The 25,972-nt window shown below is 49.7% G+C and overlaps 1 protein-coding gene across 6 annotated transcripts in view; it reads right to left on the bottom strand.

The window, feature by feature from the left end:
- Positions 1 to 25,972, bottom strand: part of GAS7 (growth arrest specific 7) — an 85,660-nt gene that overhangs the window by 19,745 nt on the left and 39,943 nt on the right. For 5 of the 6 annotated variants that reach the window (XR_009488891.1, XM_059864184.1, XM_059864185.1 and 2 more), the window contains exons 3-8: positions 23,394 to 23,465; positions 21,789 to 21,874; positions 18,455 to 18,508; positions 9,863 to 9,952; positions 7,316 to 7,431; positions 128 to 202 (exon numbers count right to left, since the gene is read on the bottom strand). Coding sequence is in view for 5 of the 6 variants with exons in the window: in XM_059864184.1 (XP_059720167.1) it covers positions 128 to 202; positions 7,316 to 7,431; positions 9,863 to 9,952; positions 18,455 to 18,508; positions 21,789 to 21,874; positions 23,394 to 23,465 (493 nt within the window). In the remaining variant the exon portion in view is untranslated. The remainder of the gene's footprint in view (positions 1 to 127; positions 203 to 7,315; positions 7,432 to 9,862; positions 9,953 to 18,454; positions 18,509 to 21,788; positions 21,875 to 23,393; positions 23,466 to 25,972) is intronic. The other variant, XM_059864186.1, reaches the window with a different exon arrangement.

Raw genomic sequence — 25,972 nt, 5'->3', positions numbered from 1 at the left:
AGGGTGCTAATCTAAATAAACTTCTACTCAGAGAGAAAGAGCTGGGGCAAATTACTTGTACCTGCGTGGGAGAAATGCCTTTTATATTAAAATTCGTCTTCTGTGCAAGTCACAGAGACACACTTACCCTTCTTCCTGAGCAGCCAAGGAATTCTGAGACAGTTTGGACAGGTTCTTAGCATATTCCTCCTCAATCTTTATCCTACACTCACATACACACAGAGAGAAAATAAAAAGACAGCAGTAAGTAAGCTTTAAGGCAGAAACCCACACACATAATTTGAAGAAATTCTCTGCATTTTAACAGATTTTGCCACAGGAATTTTCCTTTCAGTCTCCAGGGCTTGGCAGCACCAGTTTGATGAGCAGTCTTCTCCCCCCATATGCTAAAAACGCAGAGGCAAGAGCAGGGCTATATGCAGGACGGCATGTGAGACAAAATTAGCTGAAGAAGCTCCAGTTCTGGAGAGCAAGCAACAAGGACAGAGTGTTTCTGCTGTGCAGCACGGGCTGTCTGCAAAGCCAGGAGCACGTGCTTCAGTCTGCTGTGGAATGTGAGGCTGCACATCCTTCAGGCAAAAATGAAGGAGTGCAGCCACCCAGGAAAAATCCAAAAGAAGTTTGGGGGGGGCTGAAGTGCACCTTTCTTAGGGACACCAAATGCTTCCTGCTCTCTGTGATGGGTGACAATTGTGGCAGGAGCTTCTGGCACCAGCACGTGGCTGGTGCAGCCCCTTCCTCTCACTCACCCCACTCCCTGCCCTGTCCTGTCTTCACCCACTTGGAGGCACCAGAACAGGAGCTGAGCTTGCCAGTGGCAAGGGAGCAGAGGAGCAAAGGTGCTGGCACCCAACTGCTGTGGGAAGGGCTGCAGGGAGGAGAAGGAGCTGTGGAGCGAGGGGACAAGGTATGTGCTGACAGCCCAGCAGGGAGGAATGAGCAGCTGCAGGTGCAGAGGTGATGGACATCCTGCCTGGAACCACCTTCTGCTGCAGTGAAACAGCTGCAAGGTGCAGAGGTGATGGGAATCCTGCCTGGAACCACCTTCTGCTGCAGTGAAACAGCTGCAAGGTGCAGAGGTGACAGGAATCCTGTGTGGAACCACCTTCTGCTGCAGTGATACAGCTGCAAGGTGCAGAGGTGATGGACATCCTGCCTGGAACCACCTTCTGCTGCAGTGAAACAGCTGCAAGGAGCAGAGGTGATGGGAATCCTGCCTGGAACCACCTTCTGCTGCAGTGAAACAGCTGCAAGGTGCAGAGGTGATGGACATCCTGCCTGGAACCACCTTCTGCTGCAGTGAAACAGCTGCAAGGTGCAGAGGTGATGGACATCCTGCCTGGAACCACCTTCTGCTGCAGTGAAACAACTGCAAGGTGCAGAGGTGATGGACATCCTGCCTGGAACCACCTTCTGCTGCCAGTGATACAACTGCAAGGAGCAGAGGTGATGGGAATCCTGCCTGGAACCACCTTCTGCTGCAGTGAAACAGCTGCAAGGTGCAGAGGTGATGGACATCCTGCCTGGAACCACCTTCTGCTGCAGTGAAACAGCTGCAAGGTGCAGAGGTGATGGACATCCTGCCTGGAACCACCTTCTGCTGCAGTAAAACAGCTGCAAGGTGCAGAGGTGATGGACATCCTGCCTGGAACCACCTTCTGCTGCAGTGAAACAGCTGCAAGGTGCAGAGGTGATGGACATCCTGCCTGGAACCACCTTCTGCTGCAGTGAAACAGCTGCAAGGTGCAGAGGTGATGGACATCCTGCCTGGAACCACCTTCTGCTGCAGTGAAACAGCTGCAAGGTGCAGAGGTGATGGACATCCTGCCTGGAACCACCTTCTGCTGCAGTGAAACAGCTGCAAGGTGCAGAGGTGATGGACATCCTGCCTGGAACCACCTTCTGCTGCAGTGAAACAGCTGCAAGGAGCAGAGGTGACAGGAATCCTGCCTGGAACCACCTGCTGCTGCAGTGAAACAGCTGCAAGGTGCAGAGGTGATGGGAATCCTGCCTGGAACCACCTTCTGCTGCAGTGAAACAGCTGCAAGGTGCAGAGGTGATGCCAATGAGCAGCTGCTGAGGTGATGGACATCCTGCCTGGAACCACCTTCTGCTGCAGTGAAACAGCTGCAAGGTGCAGAGGTGATGGACATCCTGCCTGGAACCACCTTCTGCTGCAGTGAAACAGCTGCAAGGTGCAGAGGTGATGGACATCCTGCCTGGAACCACCTTCTGCTGCAGTGAAACAGCTGCAAGGTGCAGAGGTGACAGGAATCCTGCCTGGAACCATCTTCTGCTGCAGTGAAACAGCTGCAAGGTGCAGAGGTGATGGACATCCTGCCTGGAACCACCTGCTGCTGCAGTGAAACAGCTGCAAGGTGCAGAGGTGATGGGAATCCTGCCTGGAACCACCTTCTGCTGCAGTGAAACAGCTGCAAGGTGCAGAGGTGATGCCAATGAGCAGCTGCTGAGGTGATGGACATCCTGCCTGGAACCACCTTCTGCTGCAGTGAAACAGCTGCAAGGTGCTGAGGTGATGGACATCCTGCCTGGAACCACCTTCTGCTGCAGTGAAACAGCTGCAAGGTGCAGAGGTGATGGACATCCTGCCTGGAACCACCTTCTGCTGCAGTGAAACAGCTGCAAGGTGCAGAGGTGACAGGAATCCTGCCTGGAACCATCTTCTGCTGCAGTGAAACAGCTGCAAGGTGCAGAGGTGATGGACATCCTGTCTGGAACCACCTTCTGCTGCAGTGAAACAACTGGAAGGTGCAGATGCTCCCAGGCACAGCAAACAGATCTCTGTTCACTGGTTTTCAACCCAACCCGCTCAACAGAACATTTCTGAGAGAGCTGTGTGGCCCCCAGGTAGAAAAACTCCTGATTCTGTGCCAGCCATGCACAAAGCCTGCTCTGAAGTGTCTCTATTTGTCCATCCACAAAGCCTCAGAAGGTGGGGCATTCCTGGCAGGCCCCTTTGCAGGAGCTAGTTGAGCAAATGCGCTTTTGTGGGGCACATCTGAGCTAAAAGGAGCCCCCTGAGATAGCTGAGAGGGATCTGATGCTCTGGGCTGCTGAAAATCTCCTGGTGGATGGAGTGGGAGGGAAGTGCCACGCTGTTGTCATGCTCACAGGAGCTCGGGTCTGGCAGCTCCACAGCAAAGCCATTGATTGGGATGCTCCATCCAGCTGAGGTCCAAGGGGACACCCAGCTTGGTGTGACACAGTCCCACACACCTCACCCGAGAGCTGGGGTCCCCTTCTTCCCCCTGCCATGAGGATAAAACCAGCCAGAGCCCCTGCCTGCCCTAACAAGACCAACCAACACAGGCATCAAAGGCTCCACTGCCTCAGGACCTCAGCATGAAGAGGGCTTTATCCAGGCACGTTTCACCTCAGGTGCTTTAAAGACCTGCTTCAGGATGAGACTAACCTTGTCTCAGAAGTGACAATTTCTGTGGACTGGAAAGAGGGAACAGGCCCAAAGTAATAAAGCTGCAAATGTCTCTCCCCAGAACCAAACCTCACTGCTTTGGGCTCAGCTCCCAGCCAAAATTCTAGTCCACAGCCTCCATCAAGGAACTTCATTCCTGCTGAATTTTGTCTTTAGGATACCTTTGAGTGATTGTCTGTGGATGCTGGATGTCCAAAGGTGCAACAGCCTGCTGACTGCTCTGAGCTGCCCATGCAGACCCTCACAGAACTGTGTCTCAGAGCTTTGTCTCATGAACAGAGGAGCACCTGACCATCTTCCATCAGAAAGGTCTGCTGTGAAAACACTGAATTTAAAATCCTGCCAAGTTCTGCCCTGCTACTGCTGAAGCTGGGGAATTGCTGAATGGAGTAGGACAGAGCAAGCCTCATGCCTTCAGAAGGGAAGAGAGTGGGTTTAGATGAGATATTAGGAAGAAATTCTTGCCTACAAGGGTGGTGAGGCCCTGGCACAGGGTGCCCAGAGAAGCTGTGGCTGTCCCTGGACCCCTGGCAGTGCCCAAGGCCAAGTCAGAGAGGGCTTGGATCAATCTGCTCTGGAGGAAGGTCCAGGGCACTGGGAAGGGTGAAACTGGATGAGCTTTAGGTCCCTCCCAACCCAAACCATTCTGTGATTCCCCTGCTTTCACGAGCACACACAAGACACCCTGTGGCTGGTGCCACCAGTGCCTGTCCTAGATGTGGCACCAGGCAAGCAAAGCTTTGATGGAAGAGCTCCTCACTGGCTCCAGCTCTGGCCTAGACCCCGAGATGTTTTCAGGGATTTGAAGTGTTACTTGTACTGCAGATGGATGGCACTACTAAAAGGGCAGAGTGCCTGGCAAGGAGGAACATCAAAAAAAAACAAAAATAAAAAGGTGAAATGTCTATTGTGAAGAACCCCAAATATAAGAAATAAATTATTCTGCCCCAGCCTGGCTTCCTGTCACCACCTGTAGCCAAAAGGGACTAAAAACCAAGATAAACCTCAAAGAGGGGAAAAAAATCTGCCTCTTGACCCTGCTTGATATAAACACACTGCAAACTCTGGATTGTGGTGACTGTGAAACACAAACATGCCACAACTCCTGAGTCCATTTTCAGACATCCACGTGGCTGTTTGGCAGTAATTCCACCTTCTCAACAAAAAAAACCCCAAAAAACTGCAAGTTCTTGTTCCCACTCATTTGTTTGAAAGCTTTCAGGATTTCACTCCCTATATAGTCAGAAGCATCACAGATTTTAAGGGCATTTTGACCCATTTGTTCTGACTTTATTAGTTCTAGTTGATCTTTGGATGTTAATTTCCTGTTTCCTTTTAATTTTTTTTTTTTTTTTTTTTGGGAAAAAAGCACTTTGTGTGCCCACACTCAAATAATTTCAGTCATGACACATTATGGTGGATGAAGAAAAACCAGAGAGCTGCAAAGGGAGGCAAAGATGATCTGATGTGACTGCCATGCAAGAAGAAACTAAATAGATTAAGACAACAGGGGGAACAGGGAGAAAAAGTGGTAGAGGATATCTGACAGACAGCTCCATAATTCCAGGGAAGACTCTGACTGAGTCTTTTTACACTGTTCCTCTAGATTAGGAGGGAACAATGAAATTATCAGACAAAAGAAGCATCATTATTTTCCTGTAGTGCAGAGACTGCAGAAATCTTCCATAAATTGCTCAGACAAGCAGTGAAAGGTGCATACATGGATCTGCTGAACATGGCAGAAGGTAAATAATCTGCTTTTCAACTTACATTTTCTAAACTATTGCTTAATTAAAAAGTGAAAAATGGAAACAATTTGCTAATGGAAACACTACTTCTTATACCTGGTGCTTCTCAGGGCAGCCTGCAGACTTTTTTTGGCTGTTTTGGAGCCTTCCCTGAATGCAAATTCTGGGCCTTATTTTCACTTTTGATTTGAAGAAATGCCTTCTTTCACACCAACACCCTGGATTTTTCAGTTCAGTATATTTATTATGTACTTTCCTCCCTTTCTTGAGGTCTGTCTTCCTTAAAGTCAAAGTCTGTGACTTTATTTGACTTTTATAACCCCACCTCTGTCAAACAGACCAGAATGAACATGTGATTGCTCAGTCTGAGATCACAGTAGACATGAAGCTCCTGTGAAATCATCTCCCTGATAAACTAAAGTGCAGTTAGCTTCCCTCTTGTTGGATATTTGATGAAGAATGGTTATCATGTCTTATACCAGCTCCCTGTTGAAGGGCTGTCTTTAATAGCTGCTTGAATCTCACCTCCAGCAGGCTGGTTGTACAGAGAGAATTTTTCTGGACACAAAAATTCCCAGTTAAAAGTGGTCTTGTGCTCCCCAAGGCACCTGATGGTCATCATGAAAACCTTATGAGCATTGCAGCCCTCTTAGCTGGGAACACAGAGGTTCCCCTGATGGCCTGAGCTGTTTCCATGAACAATCCCTCCAGCTCAACACCACCCTCCTCCTTCCCCACACAGAACAATCCTCATCCTCTGTTACAAACAGATGAAAAATGTAAGAATCTTTCTGTAACTCCCATCCCGACCCTCTTCACACTCAATTCCCAACTTTTTTTTGTTTCTAGCACACAGTGGGGCTTTCCTTCCCCTGCAGCAGCCTCCTCCTTCCTCTGCTGAGGACAGACACGCCTCCCCACAGTGTCAGAGCTGCTCTCCTTGCTCTCCCTAATTTCACACCAACTTTCCTTTCCTCTTGAATGCCTCCTGCTTTTATTTCTGTCAGATTTCATTATATATTACTTCCTTGGAAGCAGCTTCCCCCTCTTTTCCCTTGCTATTATAATCCTGCTTGCCTTCCCATCCTCTCCCTCAGCATTCCTATTTCTCTATTGCACTTTTAATGTTCCAGGTGGTTCTTTCTTCCACCCCTGGTCACACTCTAGGATTATCTGCTGTCAAAGGCTACACAAACCTCATGTGAATGTATCTGCTCACCTTCACTGCCTGTGACACTTTGCATTTTCCCACATCCCTGGCATGAACAAAGAGGTGAGAGGGAGAAACAAAATAAATTATAAATGAAGCAACTCTCTGCAAGTTCTGCCCAACTGACCTGCACCCTGAGAAGGCTCTGGGAGAGCTCAGAGCCCTTGGCAGGGCCTAAAGGGGCTTCAGGAGAGCTGGAGAGGGACTGGGGACAAGGGATGGAGGGACAGGACACAGGGAATGGCTTCAGACAGACCCAAGACAGGGCTGGATGGGATCTTGGGAATGAGGAATTGTTCCCTGGCAGCATGGGCAGGGCCTGGCACAGGGTGCCCAGAGCAGCTGGGGCTGCCCCTGGATCCCTGGCAGTGCCCAAGGCCAGGCTGGACACTGGGGCTGGGAGCACCTGGGACAGTGGGAGGTGTCCCTGCACTTACAGCTGGCAAGGGGCTGGAATGAGATGATCTTTAATGTCCCTGCCATCCCAAACCATCCTTTGGCTCTATTACCAAGCCCAAAGTGATCTCTTTTTAAATCTTCCTCTAGGAAACTCTGCCTATGCTCCATGTGAACAAATTGCTTCTGTACTTTTCAGACAAAATATTTCTCTTCTAAACATCACCTCCACTCTGCTTCTCTCCTGTTTATGCTTTTTCATGGAATCTGCAGCTTAAAACCTTCTTGGTTCCCTTTACCCAGACAGCCTTTGTGCAATCAACTCACACAAGTGAGAGCTGGAGAAGCCTGGAAAGTGTGGATGAACACCAAAGAAATATTAAATGTTCATTAAGAACTTGTAGCAATCCATTTATGCAGTTTAAGCTTTAACACATTTAAGGAATATCCAAAGTGGGCAAAAGCAATTGCAGTGAAGATTTCACTTGATAGCCAAGTGCTAATTACCTTTCTCGAACAAACTCTGCCATTTCCTTCTGCATCTGTTTCCCTTTAAGTTGCTTTTGAAGAAGAATTTCAAATCCCGACACTGTGTTGTTCCCTTGTGAGTCCTTCTTATCTGCCTGAAAGAAATAAAAGGAAGTTCAACAAAAAGCTTTGGAGGCCAAGCCCAGAGCTGTGGCTCCCAGCAGCTGGTGGCTACAGCACCTCAGACCCTCCCAAAGAAACAGCCCAACACTCTCCTGCTCCTCTTACTCCTTTTTTTTTATTTTTAATTTAAAAAGAGAAGCTTTACAATTATCTTTAGCCAGCAAGGGATGCTGTGGGGGCCAAAGCAGCAGCCCTGCTGTCATTCCTGGCCAGCACCCTTCCCAGCTGGGTAAGGTCAGCCCCGAGGGCTCAGCCTGCCAAAAGGAGGAACCCTGCAACAAGGGAATGCTCCTGGGGCAGAGGGGAGGACAGGGCTGCTCCCTCCAGCCCTAAAACACCTTTAGCAGCCTGCCAAGCTCACCTGTGATTTGTACTAAGGAAAACAGAGCCAGCCTGCAGGGATCTGCTGTAGAACAAGGCAAACTCACCCCCCAGATTGCCACCACACACCCCATCCCTCACTGCCTGTTTCTCACACAGCCCCTTGCTCCCCTGGCTTCACGAACCAACACAGATTTCTCTCTGCTGCCTCTTCTCTCTCTGCTTCCCTATTTCATTTCTTGCCCTCTTCCAACAACCAAACTCTCAGGGAACATCTCCCTCAGTGCTGCAGGTTTTGCTCTGATCCCCCACGTGCTGCACAACCAGCCAGAGGAAAATGCCAGACTGATCAGAGCAGGAGACTGGCAGGATGCCCTGCCAGGCACCAGCAGGCTGAGACAGTGGGAGAAGTGGAGATGATGGAGGGAGGAGAACGAGCTGTGGGCAGACCATGACAAGGCCAGAGAGGAAATTCCTGCAAGCAGAGTTATGGGAGGATAAAATCTGCAAGGATGAGCTGTAAGTAGAGCTCCACTGAAATCAAGATGTGACCAACCCACGGAACCAAGCACTGCCTGAGCCTGCATAGGGAGAAGCAAACAGGGCAGGAACTTTGGTGAGACACGTGCAAAAACATCTGTCTGTACACCATTCATGATTTAGGGCCCACTGGGATCAGAGGACTGGAAGGAACTGAAGAAATTTTGTGGTAACGTGACCATTTTCAGATATGTCAGTGTATTTTAGCAATGTCCTGCCATCAGCAAGCACAGGGGGACATGCTGCTGGGCCTCCAACACTGACACTTTTTTTTTCAAAGGGAAACACTTCAATAATCAGTAATTGAAAACACACATGAGACTTCTAAAAGCTTCATTGTTGATTCCTTTTGTAGTATTCGTTCATTCCATTGTGGTTTTCCTCTCACTGCCCAGAAAAATATTCAGGTGGAAGGGAAGTTTTCCACTGGAAGAGCATTTTCTATCAGCTCCACACTCCAAGGACTACTGCATCATTTTCATGTGGCTCAGGAGCCTGAAAACAGACCTGAGCACAAGGGGGCACACACAGCACCAGCCATGGAAGACTGCAGATGCTCCAGGCTGCATTAAAACTACTCAAGCTATAAATTGGCCTGTCCTTCACAAACCTCACCCTACAAAGAATGCATTCCTTATCTGACCTCTGGAATACCCTGTGGAGGGAGCTGTACAATTTAACAAAGAGTTTTTAACTATCTGCTTGCTTCAGAAGGGGCACCCCCTGCTTCCCTGTGCATCCCTGACTCTCATGCTCTGGGAACCACTGGAATCACATTCCCTGCCAGCCACCTTGCTATCCATGGACCTGAGTCTGAGGAACAAATCTGCTCTGGAGCCAGGCTGGGAAAGTTGGGGCAGCTCACCTGGAGAGGAGAAGGCTCTGGAGAGAGCTCAGAGCCCCTGGCAGGGCCTGAAGGGGCTCCAGGAGAGCTGCAGAGGGACTGGGGACAAGGGATGGAGAGACAGGGCACAGGGAATGGCTCCCACTGCCAGAGGGCAGGGCTGGATGGGATACTGGGAAGGAATTGTTCCCTGTGAGAGTGGGGAGGCCCCAGAGCAGCTGTGGCTGCCCCTGGATCCCTGGAAATGTCCAAGGCCAGGCTGGATGGAGCTTGGAGCACCCTGGGACAGTGGGAGATGTCTCTGCCCATGGCAAGGGTGGGGCAGGGTGGGCTTTAAGATCCTTTCCAACCCAAACCAGTCTGGGATTCTATTCCCTTCCTCCTGCACTGCCCTTTTGCTTGCAGTATTTTGAAATATGTAGGAAACTAGGCTTCTCCTACATCCTCCCTATTTCCTGAGCAAATCCAGCTCCTGAGAACTGTCCTGGCCTTTCTTTCTCTGACAATCAGCCACATCTCAGACTGGTCAGATGTCTCCAGGAGCTCTTCACTGGCATCCCCAGTCTTTGTGGTACTCCCTGAACGCATTGTATCTCAGCCCAAGTTCTCCTTTACCTTGTACCACAAATCAAGCTGTTTATTCCACTTCCTTGGAAGCTCTGGAGCTGCATGTGGCATGTGGCTGGCTGCCCACTTACCCAGAAATAATCACAGTAGCTCCACTCTGAAGGTTTCAGCAACTGCTGCTCCGGCATTACGTCAGGGTGGGGGAAAGTCACACAGTTGATCTGTTAAAAAAAAAAAAAAAAAAAAAAAAGGAGAGTTAGACAGTAATGAAATTTAGCTGATAATGAGAAATACGTAAATAAAAAGTTATATCCATCAGAAAATCTGCAGTGAAGGCATGCCAGGGCAGAAAAACTGGTTGTTGCATGGAAACAGCAGCTAAGTATTCCCAGAATGCTACTCTCTGCAGGCAGGAGTGTTGGCTCAGAGGGAAATAAACTACCCATTTCACATGAGGAAAACCTACAGGATTTGGAAAGCACCAGGGAGTTCTCCCAGATCCCAGAAAACTGTGCTAAAAACCTGATGTGAAATATCCTGAGCACAGAAACACAGTGAGCACCAGAGAGCACTGCAGGCACTGTCAGTGCAAAACACCCTTGGCTATGCCATCTCCTACAGGATGCCCAAAAAAAGGAATTATTTTATCAGTGCACAGTCCTTCAATCTGTGTCTAAGACCTTTTCAGATGGAAGTGATGCTCTGTGTAGAAAGGAGCAGGGGCACTCTGGAGCCAGTGAACCTTCAGTGCTCACAGAGATCTGTCAGACAGGACTCATCACACGCTCATTAAACAACAGCATCAAAAAATCCAAGCACTCATTAAGCTCTCCCAGTGGAACACTGCAGCCTGCTAACAGCACAGTGAAGGCAATGAGCACCACAGCTACTGCAGAGCAACCCTGGACACAGCTGAGCCTTCCAGAGCAAGCACCAGCACGAGTCTGAGCTCACTGCCAGTTTGTAAAGCTCACCCCAAATCCCTGCTGGGCAGGTTCCCTGAAATCAGCCCCTCTCAGGCTCATGGGAACACTAAAAGCACTTGATTCATCAAGGGATCAAGAGATATTGGAGATGGGATGTCACAGATGTAACTGTATGGGGGTGGGGGTTTGTTTTGGATCAGTTAGCTCACAGGAAATCCACACAAATCTGTGGGCAGGGTTAGCACAGCTGCACAGGCAGACCCAAAGGCACACAGTCAATCTGCCTTTGGGCTGCCCAGAGAGGATCAGAAAGGATGTGGGTGCTGACACAGCACAAACCCACCACGCCACAGCAGAGCAGAGCAGACAAAACCTTCAGCTGATACAAGCTACTCCTACAAACCCACACTGGTTCTGCTGCCTCTGCCCAGGCTGGAGCTTCAGCAGCTGCCTTGTAACAGTGCAAGAGCTTGTTCCACATAAATCACCCTGCCCAGAGCTTGCCAAGCCCATCCCAAAGCAGGCTGAGCACCCTGAACCTGTGCTGTCTTTTGTTGTCACCTCAACTAGATCCTAAACCATGTGTCTGGCCTTCCAGCTCCCACCAGGCTCCAAACTGACCTGCAGGTCAGAGACATGGGCTTTGCAGGCAGTGGCCATGCACTGGTGACCCTGCACCTCCAACCAGAGCTGGCACCTCCAGCCAGAGGCACAGTGTCCAGCCAGAGCTGGCACCTCCAACCAGAGCTGGCACCTCCAGCCAGAGGCACAGTGTCCAGTGAGAGCTGGCACCTCCAACCAGAGCCAGCCTCTCCAGAGGCACAGTGTCCAGTTAGAGCTGGCACCTCCAACCAGAGCCAGCCTCTCCAGCCAGAGCTGGCATCTCCAACCAGAGCTGGCACCTCCAACCAGAGCCAGACTCTCCAGCCAGAGGCACAGTGTCCAGCCAGAGCTGGCACCTCCAACCAGAGCTGGCACCTCCAACTAGATCCAGCCTCTCCAGCCAGAGGCACAGTGTCCAGTTAGAGCTGGCACCTCCAACCAGGTCCAGCCTCTCCAGCCAGAGCAAGAATGTCCAGTCAGAGCCAGCCTCTCCAACCAGAGCTGGCCTCCACTGGCCACAGGGTCCCAAGCACACTCAGCAGTGCAAACACCCTCCCTGTTCCCCTGTATTTCCCAGTAGGAGTGTCATGCATCAGCTCAGTTCAGAGCAGGATGGCCATGCCCTAACAACTGCACCTCCCAAGTGTGTTCTGCAGCCTTTAACAGAAGTCTGGGCATCACAGAGCCACAGAAACAGAGAATATCCTGAGTTGGATCATTGTGTCATGGCACTGCCTGCCAGGACAGGGAGGTGATCTGCGGTGGGAGGCACAGGAGTTGTATCCTGCACCTTAAAAATCTGCAGAGAGAAACAGCATGGGAAATTCCCACTCCCTGTTAAAGGCAGTGCCTGTTCCACAAAAACTAAATCTGTGTCAGTTGGAAGCTGCTGATTAGAGATGTGACAGTGAGTCTCAATGTCCTGAAGCAATACCCAGAGTCACTGGAATTGCCAAGGCTGGACTGGTGACAGTGTCTCACTGCAGTGCACAGAACTCCAGGAATGCAGCAGGAGTGGAACAGTGAGTGTGCACATCAGCAGGTGATGACAGCAGGGTTAATTCAAGTGTTTCTCAAAGTTTTAGGAATAAATCAAAATATTCTTCATTTCTCTAAAGACTGAATTGTCGGGAAATGATGAATGGTCTGGAAAGAGTCATGAGGCCATTTGGGTCTAGTATCCCTTTTAAAAGGGAATTGGTGCCAGAATAAGAAAATACAAAATGCAGAAGCTTTTACAATCTTAAAAACAAACAAACAAACAAAATTATGGCAAACAGAATTTAACAGAACTTACATCTTTTTACACTAAGTCCCAGCAGGGGGCATGAAAATTTTCCAAACTCCAGAAATACTACTAAAAATTCCAGATGACTACAGAGGTAATCCCGTGACCTTTTTTCCTTTTCATGACCCCAGGTTGCTTATACTTAAACAAGAGCTCTTGGATTGGTATTTCCCAGTATTTCCAAAATGTCTCAGGATTTCCCAGCAGGAGGGGAACACCAGGCTGGCACTGAGCAGCAGTGGTGTGCCAGTGTGGCATTCCCCCCTCCCAATCCTCCTTTTCTTCCTTCTAAAAGCAAAGAGAGCTGAAAAATCCCCACTCAGCTTCACCAGCTTGGTGCCAGTGATGAGGTGAGCGATGTAAGGACAGCCAAAGCACCTCGAGATGATGTCCCCATGTCTGACAGCTCCACCAGTCCCCTGGACAGTGACACCCTCTCCGTGCAAAGGAGCACTGCCCTCACTAATCTTGGGAGCCCACACTTTGCTCACATCCCTGAGAGCTGTCCAGGCTCCATGCAAGCTCCAAATCCAGACCTGTGGCAGTGTGGATATTTTAAAAATGCTGACTTGCCAGCAAGGCCTAACAAAAGCTTGCAGAAGGTGACTATTACAGCTGTAATTGCCAGGAAGAAACAAAACAAAATAAAACAGGTCTCTCAGATAATGATGGAATCACAGAAGATGAAGAGAAAAGAAGGTGTGATGACCTGCATTGCATTCCCACAAGCTCCACTGGGACAGCTGAGGTGATAATCAGCCTCACCATGATATTAAGTTCTTATGCAGCCTCTTTGTCAAAATAATGGCTATTGTCAGCTTGCAACAGAGCAAAATTAATAACAAGACAGCAGCAGGGCAAAACCCCAAGGAAGAGCTGAGCAAACCTGCCAGAGGACAGCAGCTTGTCTTTCCAGCTGCCACTGGCCATGAGTGGCACCAGAAAACCTGTCTGGGAGCCACTGGATTAAAGAGGACAGAAGGATCAGAGTCAGAGAAGGAAAAAAAACAGTGACAAACAAAGCTTGGGGGAGGACACACACAGAGGGGATCAGAGAAGCAGCACAAATGCATTTCTCTTGCCAAACTCAATGGATTAAAATACTTTTGCCTGTGTACAGATCATGAGCAAATGCAATTATACTCTTAACAGCTGAATATTCCAGCTCCTATTTCCCATAAATACACTGGCAATAATGACAAAATGAGCTGTTTATGTTGTAGGTGACTCTTAATTATGCCTGAGACACAAAAGGGTGACAGAAGAGGAACAGACCCAGGGAGCCAGGTGAATGCACAGGATTTGCACAGGAACAACAAACTTTGTTGGATTGGACGTGCACATTAATCTCCTGGATTTCAGAGTCTCTACAGGCTTTGAAGTCACTCACCACTAAATGAGACATTGCCAAGCAACGAGAATAAAACAAGAATAATTTGATCAAAGCTTAGATAATCAACTACAGGTTGGTTACATCAGTCACAACATAAATAAAATGAATAGAGAGCAGGAGAACTTACTGTGCCACACTCACGTGACTAAAGCAGGGCAACATTTTTGCTTATCTCATCAACTTAAAAATGCACATTAGTTTTTTGATTTCTACACATTCTCAGCACATTAAAGACAGAAGAGATGTGCCAGACTGGCTCACTTCAGTATCTCCTTTACAATTTCAGCTGAAACTCAGAAAGTACAACAGCCAACACTGAGTTCATATGGCAAATGGAACTATTTGGGTAAAAAAAGCCAAATGCAAAAGCTGGAGAAGATCTCAGAAGAGCTTGGGCAGCCTGAACTCTCCCCAGTCAGGGAAGCCCAGAACTGCCTAGGCTATGTCTGGGCAGCTTCAACACCATGAGTTTGCCCTGGGTTTTGGCTCTGGTAGGGTGATGCTGCAGCTTTGGTACCACAGAAGGGAAGAACAGACAATTCAATCCTCACTGTTAACAAATCCATTGATTCCTTCCTGTTTCAAAGGAGACATTCTGCCAAAAGCACGGAGGAGCCCTCTTCACTTGGTCTATCTGTAGAAAGGTTCAGAGATTATTCAGGCCCCTGCCCAACCAGGGCTTTTGTGACAGTATCTACCAGTCAGCCCCAGGGCAGAGGGGGGACCTGTGCTGAACGTGCTGCCTCATGCTGTGCTCATCACAGCCCTGTGTGTGTCACACTTGCCAGACACAGAGCAGAGAGCAGGAAATCCCAAGTTCCTGTGCACAGGCTGCCCATCTTCCCTCTGCAGCACATGAGGGACGTGGCCAGCACATGCAACCCAAACACCAGCAATTTCCAGGCCCTGCACTATCCCAACAAGGCACTAGAGAATTTTAAAGAAAGAAACCTACACTCAGAAATACCTTATAATCAGGCAGCTTTCCTGCTCTTCCAAGTAAGACACAGCTCTGCTCCTCAGGTGAAATCCCCCTGTACATTCTGCATTTAACTTTCCCTCACCTACTCTGAATATCTCCAGCTTCCACAGACCAGAGGCTTCAGGAATCAGCCAGCAAACCATCCAGCCTTAAAACAACAAGTGCACCCTGAAATTAATTGTAAAACCAGCACAGACCACACACCTGCAGTTCCATAACAGCCTCTGATATACCCAGCTGGAGTTTCTCTTCCAAAGAAGATGGAAGACCATGTCAGTAACATTCACTGACCAAAGAGAAAACACCAGATTATTCTTGCTGGTTGCACACAGATGGGAAACACTCCAGCTCCACCTGCCTTCAGGGTTTCCAGAAGCTGTGCTGCTAAATGCCACTTGGATGCAGAGGAGGCAGATGCATCCTGAGGAAGATGCTCCCACTCCTCTGCTGAAGGCGATGACGCAGCAACAGCTTGGCTGGACATCACCTGATGTCTGCAGCTTGTGTGCCACAGGATTTTGGTTTGGAGGGAGGTTTCCTGGACCAGAAGCCTCAAAGTAGATCACAGAATTCCCCTCTGCAAGGAGAGGTTGTGCCTGAGCACAGCTACAGACCAAGGAAAAGCATCTGACAGCAAGCTAAGGACATGCCCTGCAGCTCTGCTAAGCAGAACATCCCCACGTCAGCTTGAGTGGCACTGAGCACACAGAACCTCCTAGGAGACAGTGAAAAACACTCACACTGTTTTACAGTTTACACTCCTTATGAGATTTATTTTTCACAATGCTGCCTTGATGGAGGCAATGGCTTGGAGCAAACAGCTGTTAAAATTAGCTTATTTTTGTCTGTCTGATTCGTCCTACTTGAAAGCTTTGGGCTTCTGCAGGAGAAATGCACACCCAGTGACCCTGACATAACACACAGCTTGCTTTGCAGATGTTACCTGATGGCACATGGGCCAGCAAACATGGAAAACCACCCTCAGAGAACAGGCTGAGCCCTCAGCCCTGCAAGCAGCAGGGACTGCAGAAAACAAGCTCTCCTCCTCTTGTGCTCATGCAGCCCAGTGCACCCCACCCTGGTGTGACCATGTCTAGTCCCCCTGGACATGATGTTCAGCCCATGATTTACCTCAACCCCTCAATCTGAGCAGGCAGGAGCTGCATTCAAGGGCTAGGACATGTCTCCTGCCCCAGCCACTGCAGCCCTGGAACAGCTGATTCCCCCAGACATCTGCAAAAATGTCTGAACATCCAGATTTGTACTTGCTTCAAAGCAAACTGCACTCTCAATAAACCAATTACCAGTACTAACATTGGTAACAAACTATTTTTATAACTAAAATCACTGACTGAAGTGGCTTTTTTTCAAAAACTGTTGAAGATTTCCCCCTCCTGCCCCAGAACACTGTACCTGCATGGCAGTGGCTGACTCACATCTCAGTCACAGGCACTTCTGTGTGCTTCTTTTGAGCCCTGGTCTCTGTCACCAGCAACCCAGCCCACTAATGAATAAATCTGCAGGCTGCACGTGACAATGCAGACAACAATCTCCTCCTCATAGTAACACTAACAAGGATGTAAATATTAAATTATTCCTTTTGTTCTCAGGGACTTGATACCCTGCCAATACTTGCAGCTGCAAGAATTGCCTCCCCTTTATTGCTGAAAATTAATTTATCTGTGCATTCCTTCTGATTTCCATTTAAATAAAACTTTTTATTACTAGCTACTTTCATTCATCTATTTTGATTTCCTTTCTGGTTTTAATCACCTGTCCTGCACTGAAGAGCCCATAAGTGCTAACTGTGTTCCAGATGAGGTCACCAAGCACACTAAAGATATTAATGTCTGTAAACTGAGATACATCACACAACTGAGAACATTTCCATTCATAACACAGATCATAGGATGGCTTAGGTTGGAAGGAACATTAAAGCTGATCTTGTCCACCCCTCTGCCATGGGCAGGGACACCTTCTACTATCCCAAATTGCTCCAAGTCCCTTCCAACCTGGCCTTGGACACTTCCAGGGATCCAGGGGCAGGCAGCTTCTCTGGTCAGCCTGTACCAGGGCCTCCCACCCTCACAGGGAACAATTTCTTCCTACTAGCTAATCTGTATCTTCTTTCTTTCAATTTTAAACTACTGCTCCCTGTCCTGTCACTACATGTTCTTGTAAAAAGTCTCATCATTGAGCCAGTTGTACTTAATTATAAAGACTAAAAGTAAATGCAAGACTAACTTCACAGTGAAATATAAAACCTCTGCCTATACTTTACACCAGAAATCTTTTCTTGGACACTCTGGCACAAGAAACCTCCTTGACACCTCAATTACAGATTGGGAAAAAAAAGATCCTGCTCTGTCTGTCTTCCTCTAACCCTTCAGTACTTCTCCCAGTACGGACGCTGCTGTGGAGGGAGGGGGGATGATCAGATGAGGAAGTTTCTTCAGGACACCTGGTTCACAGCCCCATACACCTCTTAAGGCACCACATTCCCTCCTGCTCATCCTGGAACCACCACTATTCCACGGAAAACCGTGCCTGAACCCCAGCACAGGGCAGAGATCCCAAACCCTCCATGGGTTTAGTGGCGATTGAACACCAAAACGCCGCGGGGGCAGGATGCTCCGGCACGGGGTGCCCAGCACGGAACCCCCGGGGCAGGATGCTCTGGCACGGGGTGCCCAGCACGGAACCCCCGGGGCAGGATGCTCCGGCACGGGGTGCCCAGCACGGAACCCCCGGGGCAGGATGCTCTGGCACGGGGTGCCCAGCACGGAACCCCCGGGGCAGGATGCTCTGGCACGGGGTGCCCAGCACGGAACCCCCGGGGCAGGATGCTCCGGCACGGGGTGCCCAGCACGGAACCCCCGGGGCAGGATGCTCCGGCAAGGGGTGCCCAGCACGGAACCCCCGGGTCAGGATGCTCCGGCAAGGGGTGCCCAGCACGGAATCCCCGCGGTGCCCCAATGCCCGGTGCCCAGCACGGAATCTCCGCGATTCGCCAGCCCCGGGCTCAGCATGGAATCCCCGCAGTTCCCCAGCTCACTGCCGGTGCCCAGCACGGAATCCCCGCGGTTCCCCAGCCCCACCGCCCGGAATCCCCGCGGTTCCCCAACTCTAGTGCCCATCACGGAATCCCCGCAATTCCCCAGCTCACTGCCCGGTGCCCAGCACGGAATCCCCGCGGTTCCCCAGCCCTGGTGCCCATCACAGAATCCCCGCTGTTTCGCGGTGCCCATCACGAACCATCGCGGTTCCCCGGCGCCGATGCCCATCACGGAATCCCCGCGGTTCCCCGGTGCCCATCACGGAATCCCCGCGGTTCCCCGGTGCCCATCACGGAATCCCCGCGGTTCCCCAGTGCCCATCACGAACCGCCCGCCGCCCCGGTGCCCATCACGAACTCCCCGAGGTCCCGGTGCCCATCACGAACGCCCCGCGGTTCCCCGGTGCCCATCACGAACGCCCCGCCGCCCCGGTGCCCATCACGAACGCCCCGCGGCCCCGGTGCCCCGCTCTCACCGTCAGGCTGCTCTCCTTGCTCTGCCGCCGCGGCGCCGCCGGGGAGCCCGGGCTCTGCGGAGGGAAGCGGAGCGCATCATCGCGGCCGCTCTCGGAGCCCAGCATGGCTGCGCGGGGCGGGGAGAGGCGGGTCCCATGGCACGGCACGGCTCGGCTCGGCTCGGCCCGGGAGGGAGGGGGAGCTGCGGGAGGCCCCGGCTCGCTGCTCCGCCTCTCTCGCCCCCGCCGCACGGAGCGCGGCGCCGGGGCTCGCTGCGCCGTGGGACGGTGGCACCCGCTGGCGGGGGTGGGAAGAGTGCCCTGCCACGCCGTGGGATGGTGGCGTCACACCCCCCTGAGGACAGGGACAGCAGTCTTGGTGTCCCACGGGTGGCACTTTGCTCTGCTGGGTACGAGAACAGGGATGGGGACATCCACTGCTGGGGGCAGCGATGGTGGCAGTGTCCTGCCATCAGGCAGTTCCTACCTGTGGAATGGTGGCATCATATCCCCCTGGGGGACAGGGACACAAATGTGCCCCAAAGTGCCCCCTGTCCCTGTCGCAGGGTCCCTGGTGGGGCTCAGACGCTGTGACTGCTCTGCAGCACGTGAATCGCTCCTGGCATCATTTGGGACTCCCACCCCAAATCCCACCCAGTGCTCGTCCTGGGACTGGACACCCAGCAGCAGCAAGGTGCCAGCACCACACACGTGCAGTTTCACGGCTGTTCTGCTGTCCCCTTGGTGGCAGTTGTGACAACTTGAACGGGCAGCATTTATCTGCTCTCTAGGAAGCCATAAACAAGGTCTGGCTGAGTGCCCAGCACAGCATAGCTCCGCGTTGTTCTCAGCTGTGGCTTTTCCCCCCACCCCCTGACCTGTTTCCAAGAAATGTGGCTGAGCTTGCTGGAGGGATCTTGCCAGCATTTGTTTGCATGGTGGCTGCTGCCCAGGTCCAAGAAAGCATCCTGGCCAAAGCCTAGGAGCTGCTCCACAGTGGGAGACAGCCCGTGCCAGGAACAGACAAGGAAGCAGTCAAAGCAGAGCAGCTTAGGATGGCCCAAGACACACAAGGAGAGAGAGAGACAGGCCAAAAAGGCTTTGAGGGTATGCAGAACAGCTTCTTGCAGCCACAGGTTTATGGTCAGATGCTTTCCTTTCTAAGGACTCTTCTTCAGAAGCTGCCACAGCCCCCAGGAAAAGCAGCTTCCCAAGAGGGAGTAGACACAAGCTGTTCTGAGAACTAATGCCACCAGCAGCCAGTGAGGGATTCAGAACTAATTCAAAGCAGGTTCAAAGCAGGGATGAAGCCAGGAGCTCAGTTTGGAAAAACCTGTAATAAAGGAGCAGTGGAAAGAAAGTACCATGGAGGCGAGGAAGGGAATGAGAAAAGCCATGAAAGGGATTTCTGACAGGCTGATGGTTGAGTCAGCTGAGCAAAGACTGCAAAGCACTGAAAGGCTGAGAGAGCCTGGAGAAAAGGAGGCTCCAGGAAGACCTCACTGGCAACTCTCAATACCTGAGGTCAGTCTACAAAAAGCTGGAGAGAGATTGTGGACAAAGGCCTGGAGAGATAGAAAAAGGGGGAATGGCTTCCCACTGACAGAGGGCAGGGTAAGATGGGATAGGAAGAAGAAATTTTTTCCTGTGAGGATGGTGAGGCCCTGACACAGGTTGCCCAGAGAAACTGTGGCTGCCTCTGAATCCCTGGAAGAGTCCAAGGCTGGGCTGGACAGGGCCTGGAGCAACCTGGGACAGTGGAAGGTGTCCCTGCCCATGGCAGGGGGTGGCACTGGATGGGCTTTAGAGTCTCTTCCACCTGAACCATTCTGTGACTCTATGACTCCTCATGTATCTCAGACATGAATTTGAATAAAAAGGTGTCTGTGAATTTGAGTAAGACTCAGCAGTGTAAAAACAGAAGGTGGCACATGTTGCTACAAAGGAAATTCTGCAGAAGTTAGTTAATCTGTGTTTCAAGCCAACTAAAAAACATGGAAATCAGATACCTTGAGAAATTTTTTTTTTTTTTTTGGCACAAGGTTCAAAAGGGACTTTTTGAAGGAAGTCACAGCCTACAAGTTTATATGGGCTCTCTGAAGGAGTCATGGTAGATGTGTGGACAGAGGTGTCTGGTAATGCACTATGTAAGATTCTAAAATGCTTCTGACCTAGTTTAGGTGCTCACTGTCTCCAGCCCAGGCAAATTGCTCAGAGAAACAGCAGCACAGGGAGTTAGAACAAGATGTTTGATGTGGAAGAAACAGGGAATCCAAAGAGCTGGACTGTCTCATGAGAAATGCCACAAATCTAAACCAGGAACACTGACCTAGGTGAAAGGCTGAAGGGAACTACTGAAGAGGCAGCATGAAAGAGAGTCAAGGCAAAGTGGGACAGTGTTCAGACAACACAAAACTTAGCCCAAGAAACAGAGAATGTCAGAGACACTGAGAGCACCAGGCAGGCCAGGTCCACATGGCAGCAGCACACCAATCAACCAGGCATTTCCACAGGGGTATTCAGCACTGTGAAAGGACTCACCACTTTCACAGAGCAAGGAAACAGAAAACTCAGGCCTGGGACCACTGGGGGAAACGCCAGAGGGTGGGGAAGCAGAGCCCAAGTGGAGTGTGATCCACCAGCTGGGGCAGTCACATGGTCATATGGGGATGTTTTGGCAGGGAGCAAAGAATTTCATGGGAGGAGCTGGAAGAGAGCCCTGTGCTGCATCTGCAGACCTGTGGGGAAGAATTTCCCAGGGATATGACGTGTTGCAAGCAAAAGTGCAGAGATATTTATTGGAAATGTGGACAAAGGCAGGGGAGGTCCACAGGTCAGCATCCTGTAGGTTAACTCGGGGTGATGTGCTGGGTGAGGCACTGAGGAGGGGCTGTGAAAGGACAGGCCAGAGGGGATGAAGTCATTGAGAAAAAAGCTTTGGATGAATTCTTTGTGAATACTGTCTTTGGGAGGGAAAGCTGGAGCTGCAGGAAAATACAATGAGATACAGACATGGGCGGATGTGCAAGTGTAAAGAGAGGACTGTGCTGGACACAGGCCCAGGGTTCAGGCTGGAGTGGCAGGAAAATTCATAGGGCTGTTAATAGAGACTGAAGTGGCCTGGTGGATTTTTCAGAAAGGACTGATAGGACAAAAATTCCAAAGGATCTTGGCTTTTTTTACTGTTTTACCAGCTGGACACAAAGCCTAACTATACTACACAACAAATCTGTCTGATCTGAGAGTTTCTAAAAGAAAATGACCTCTTGACTTCTTGCTCTGGGTGGATTCCTCAACTACTTAGAAACCCATTTATTCTTGGATGCTGCTGTTTGGCTTTTCCCCAAGAACTTACCTGGGGGTCCCCACTGGGTTTTCGGAGGCTCGTGTGACCTGAGTCGAGCTGGTGCACTGGGGACCCAGAGATGTAGTAGCCATTCACTGCAAGAACAGATGGAGAGTTAGCAGGCTTGCTGCTGATAGCCAGTGAAAAACTGCACAAATCTCAAAACTAATCCCATAACTGAACATGCAGATATAGATCACAGTGTTTAAGGCTTAGTTGTACTTCTCATTACCCTACCCTGATTTAATGGGTAATAGATTAAACATTTTTTGGAGAGGAGTGTGTTTTGCCCATGACCATAATGAGTGATGTCTCCCTGCCCTTATCCCAACCCTTTTGTTCTAGTTTTCACCCCCATCCACCTGAGGAGGAGAGTGACAGAGTGGCTTGATGGGCACCTGGCATCCATTAAAAGTACAGGTCCAAGGGAGTTTTCATGTTAAGAAAGCAAGCCTTTCAAGATGTTTCTGGTTCCTGCATGGAACTATAAATTGCCTTTTTTTTTAATATATTGAGCAATGAATAATGCTCAAACTAGTGTTAAAACAAGATACTCAACTACACTATAAATCCTTTGGTCACAATGAAATGCACAATCTTCACCCAGACTACCCACCCAGTTCTGCCAATAAAGAAGGACATCAGTTCAAAAATTTCTAAGGAAAACATCCTCTAAGCTGCTTTATTTACAGTCAGCTGGCACCAATGGCCTTTACAGCTAACACTTTTTATTCTAGAGCAATTTTTGCTTTTTGCCATTCTGCAGTACCCAAGAGCTTCTCAGTACAGTTACACATCTGACTCTTTTACTTGCTTCCCTGCAACCTCAAGTCCAGACAGAGATGATATTTGTGGTCACCCCTGTAGCCATCACGTGCTGAAACTCTGCTGTGTACATTCTCTGTGAGGGAGAGCATCGGGCAGCCCACGTGTGTCTGCAGCTCCTTGATTTCCCTGCCCTGTCAGAGAGCAGAACTGAGGAGGTGCTTGTTGAGCCCCTCTTTGCCTCTGTGCACCCAGAAGGAGCCACCCCTCAGTGTCCTCAGTGGACACTTTGGACACCCAGACAGAGGATGGGCTGGCAGGGGAACAATAGCCCAGAAGATGTGTCAGGAGGGAAAGCCCCACCATGTTTGCTCTGCTACACTCTCACAGCCACGTAGGCTGGAGAAGAGAAGGGTCTGGGGAGACATTAGAGTCTGAGAGGGGTACAGGAGAGCCAGAAAGGGCCATTAGGCAGGAGTCTGGAGTGACAGGACAAGGGGCAATGGCTTTAAGCTGTGGGAGGATAGACTGAGATCAGAGATTAAGAGAAAATCTGTGAGCGTGGGCAGGCCCTGGCACAGGGTACCCAGAGAAGCCGTGGCTGCCCCTGGACCCCTGGCAGTGTCCAAGGCCAGGCTGGACAGGGCTTGGAGCAGCCTGGGACAGTGGAAGCTGTCCCTGCCATGGCAGCTGGTAGGAATGAGATGATCTTTAAGGTCCTCTCCAATCTGAACCATTCCGTGATTCTCCATGTCCATCAAGTCTCTCTCCCACTAAATCACAGCACTTTCCTTTGCTTTGCTGAATGGCAGAGAAGCAGATTCACCCAGGCACAGCACCAGACAGTACCTGCAGAACTCTTCTGTGACACAGGGCTCTTGGGAGTGCCAGGCACACTGCTCGGCCGCTCCCACGTCGTTTCTGTGGAAGGAAAACACCAGTGTCAGGGTGATGGAGGCTGTTGTACACATATCAGAGGTATGACACATAAACCAGTGGGTTTGACCCTCACTGGCCTCTGAAGCAGGTTCTCACCCTGTGAGGAAGATGCCTGCACCTCCCTGCCCTTCCTCTCTCCCCGCCACAGCTGCCAGCTGGGATGGGTGGAGACAGAGCAGACTGGAAGCTGCATCACTGGTTCTTCCAGGTCACTGCCTGGGAACACTCACCTGGCCTGCACTGACTGCCTCCCCAGGTGCCCTGAAGTCCAGCCCAGCCTGGGCACTGCCACGTGCCAGCTCTGGTCCTCAGCCTGGGGACAGAGTGCCTCTGCCCCTGCTCTCTCCATGAAAGGCAGCTGTGAGGGACTCACAGATGTGCTTTCAGACACATATACACAAGCCTTAGCACCTTTTTCCCCCCAGAAAATATTTCCCAGGAAAATTTCCTTTTCCCACCCAGGTCACTTAGCAGCTGGAATATTCAAATGTTTGTCACACCAGCTGTGACACTCCAAAGACTGCTGCTGCTTCCCCCCTCACTTGCCTCTGTAGTTTAACCATTCTGCTCATTTTCTCAGCAAATGGAAAATTGCTTTTGACTACATGCTGAAGACAGAAGATTTAAGTGCAAAACTTTTTAGAAGTTGTGAACAGAAGACAGCAGAGTGAGAGCAGCAACTTCCACAGAAGTCCAGCCAGGAAGCCCAAGGAACCATTCCTTTTGAATGCCCATCTCAGTTCCAAATCAGCTAAACAACACTGATGCCAGATGGCATCAATAAGAAAATTAGCAAGTCAGTGTAAAAAAGTCTGAGGACCACTTTGGGTGCTTCATTTGAAACTGCTGATTCCCAAATCCCAACCAGCAACCATCTAATTCTGCCAAAGCCTGAAATCTGCACCTGTGTCAGTATTCTGGATGACCATGGTCAAGAGGTGATGGAGGAGAGCCCTTGAGGATTTTAGGGTTGGCAGTGAGCACCTCCCTCAGGGCACAAAAGGCCTCCTGTCCTGGGTCAGTGCCTATCTGGGCATCAAGCAGGATGTTAATATGCTTCAAGAACCATAAAAAGCTATTTTCATATATAGATTTATGCACATATGTATTTACATAAATGTATCTATATGCATATAGATGTCTGTGTGTATATATATGTACAGAGGTGTCCTCAAGGGTTGTGTTAGATTCCTTTTTTCAGAAAGAACTCAGGATTACAGATCCCAAATGGAAGCAGGTGCCCCTCCTCATCCTTCCTCTCTCACCCCCTCCCCAAGCCACAGCATGCTTTTGCCTGCAAAAAAAAAAAAAATCCTTTGAGCTCTTTCTTCCATTACAAGTGCAAAACCTGAACTAGAAGCTTTGCTGGGTCACAGGGGAATATTTAAATTTCAGCCTGGTTTTGTGAACTGGGTAGTAAGTAAATAAATTCCACACTAGGTCAATAAAGAAGCACTGAGAAGTGTCTTAACCAAACAGAAGCAAAATCAAATGCAAAGAGTTGTCTTTTATGAGTCAGCTTGTCTTGGCTTACAGTCCACAAGTGCATGGTTAAATAAAGACAAATTCTAATTTATATTTACTGTAAGACAAAGGTAAATAATACAGAACCCAGGTGTGTGGTGGTGTTCTCAGGGGTCCCAGGATGAGGGAAGAGATGAGAATCTTGACTCCATGATTCAGAAGGCTGATTTATTATTTTATGATATATATTATATTAAAAGAAAATTATATACAAAAATGATACTAAAAGAATAGAAGAAAGGATTTCATCTGAAGGCTTGAAAGGAAAGAATGGAATGATAATAAAATCTTGTGACTGACCAGAGAGTCTGAGACAGCTGGACTGGGATTGGCCATTAATTAAAAAACAACCACATGGACCAATCAAAGATGCACCTGTTGCATTCCACAGCAGCAGATAATCATTGTTTAAATTTTGTTTCTGAGGCCTCTCATCTTCTCAGGAGAAAAAATCCTGGCAAAAGTATTTTTTCAGAAAATATGTCCATGACACAGGTGTCTTGTAGTTTTTTTTTTAAATTTAAAATGTTGATTAATTAATAATGTGAGTTGACATCTGTGGGAAGGGACTGTGATGCCCACTGCTGCTGAGCCCCAGTGCAGTCAGTGATGTTTTTTTGCCAGCACTGACTCTGATGTTAGCAGTAAAGCAAGCAACCTTCCTGTTTGCCTTGGAGGTTTCACACAAGCATACCTGTCCCCAGCATTTTTGAGATCCTGCAGAGGAATGTACCTAAAAACCTACCAAATATATATGAAATGTAATTAATTGGTTACAGAGACATAGCTCAGTTAGCCAGAGCATGGAATACCAGTGGAATAAAGGAAGGTTGTGGGTTTGATCCCTGTATGGGCCATTCCCTCAAGAGCCTGACTCCGTGATCCCTGGGGGCCCCTTCCAACTCAGAATGTTCTGTGATTCTGTGAAAATCACCAGCTGCTTCTCGTAACTGGTCTCTGCTTTG

The sequence above is a fragment of the Haemorhous mexicanus genome, chromosome 20 (genome assembly GCF_027477595.1).
Source record: "Haemorhous mexicanus isolate bHaeMex1 chromosome 20, bHaeMex1.pri, whole genome shotgun sequence".
NCBI lineage: Eukaryota > Metazoa > Chordata > Aves > Passeriformes > Fringillidae > Haemorhous > Haemorhous mexicanus.
Note: the sequence above shows the minus strand (reverse complement) of the source record. Positions and strands in the feature narration are given on the sequence as shown.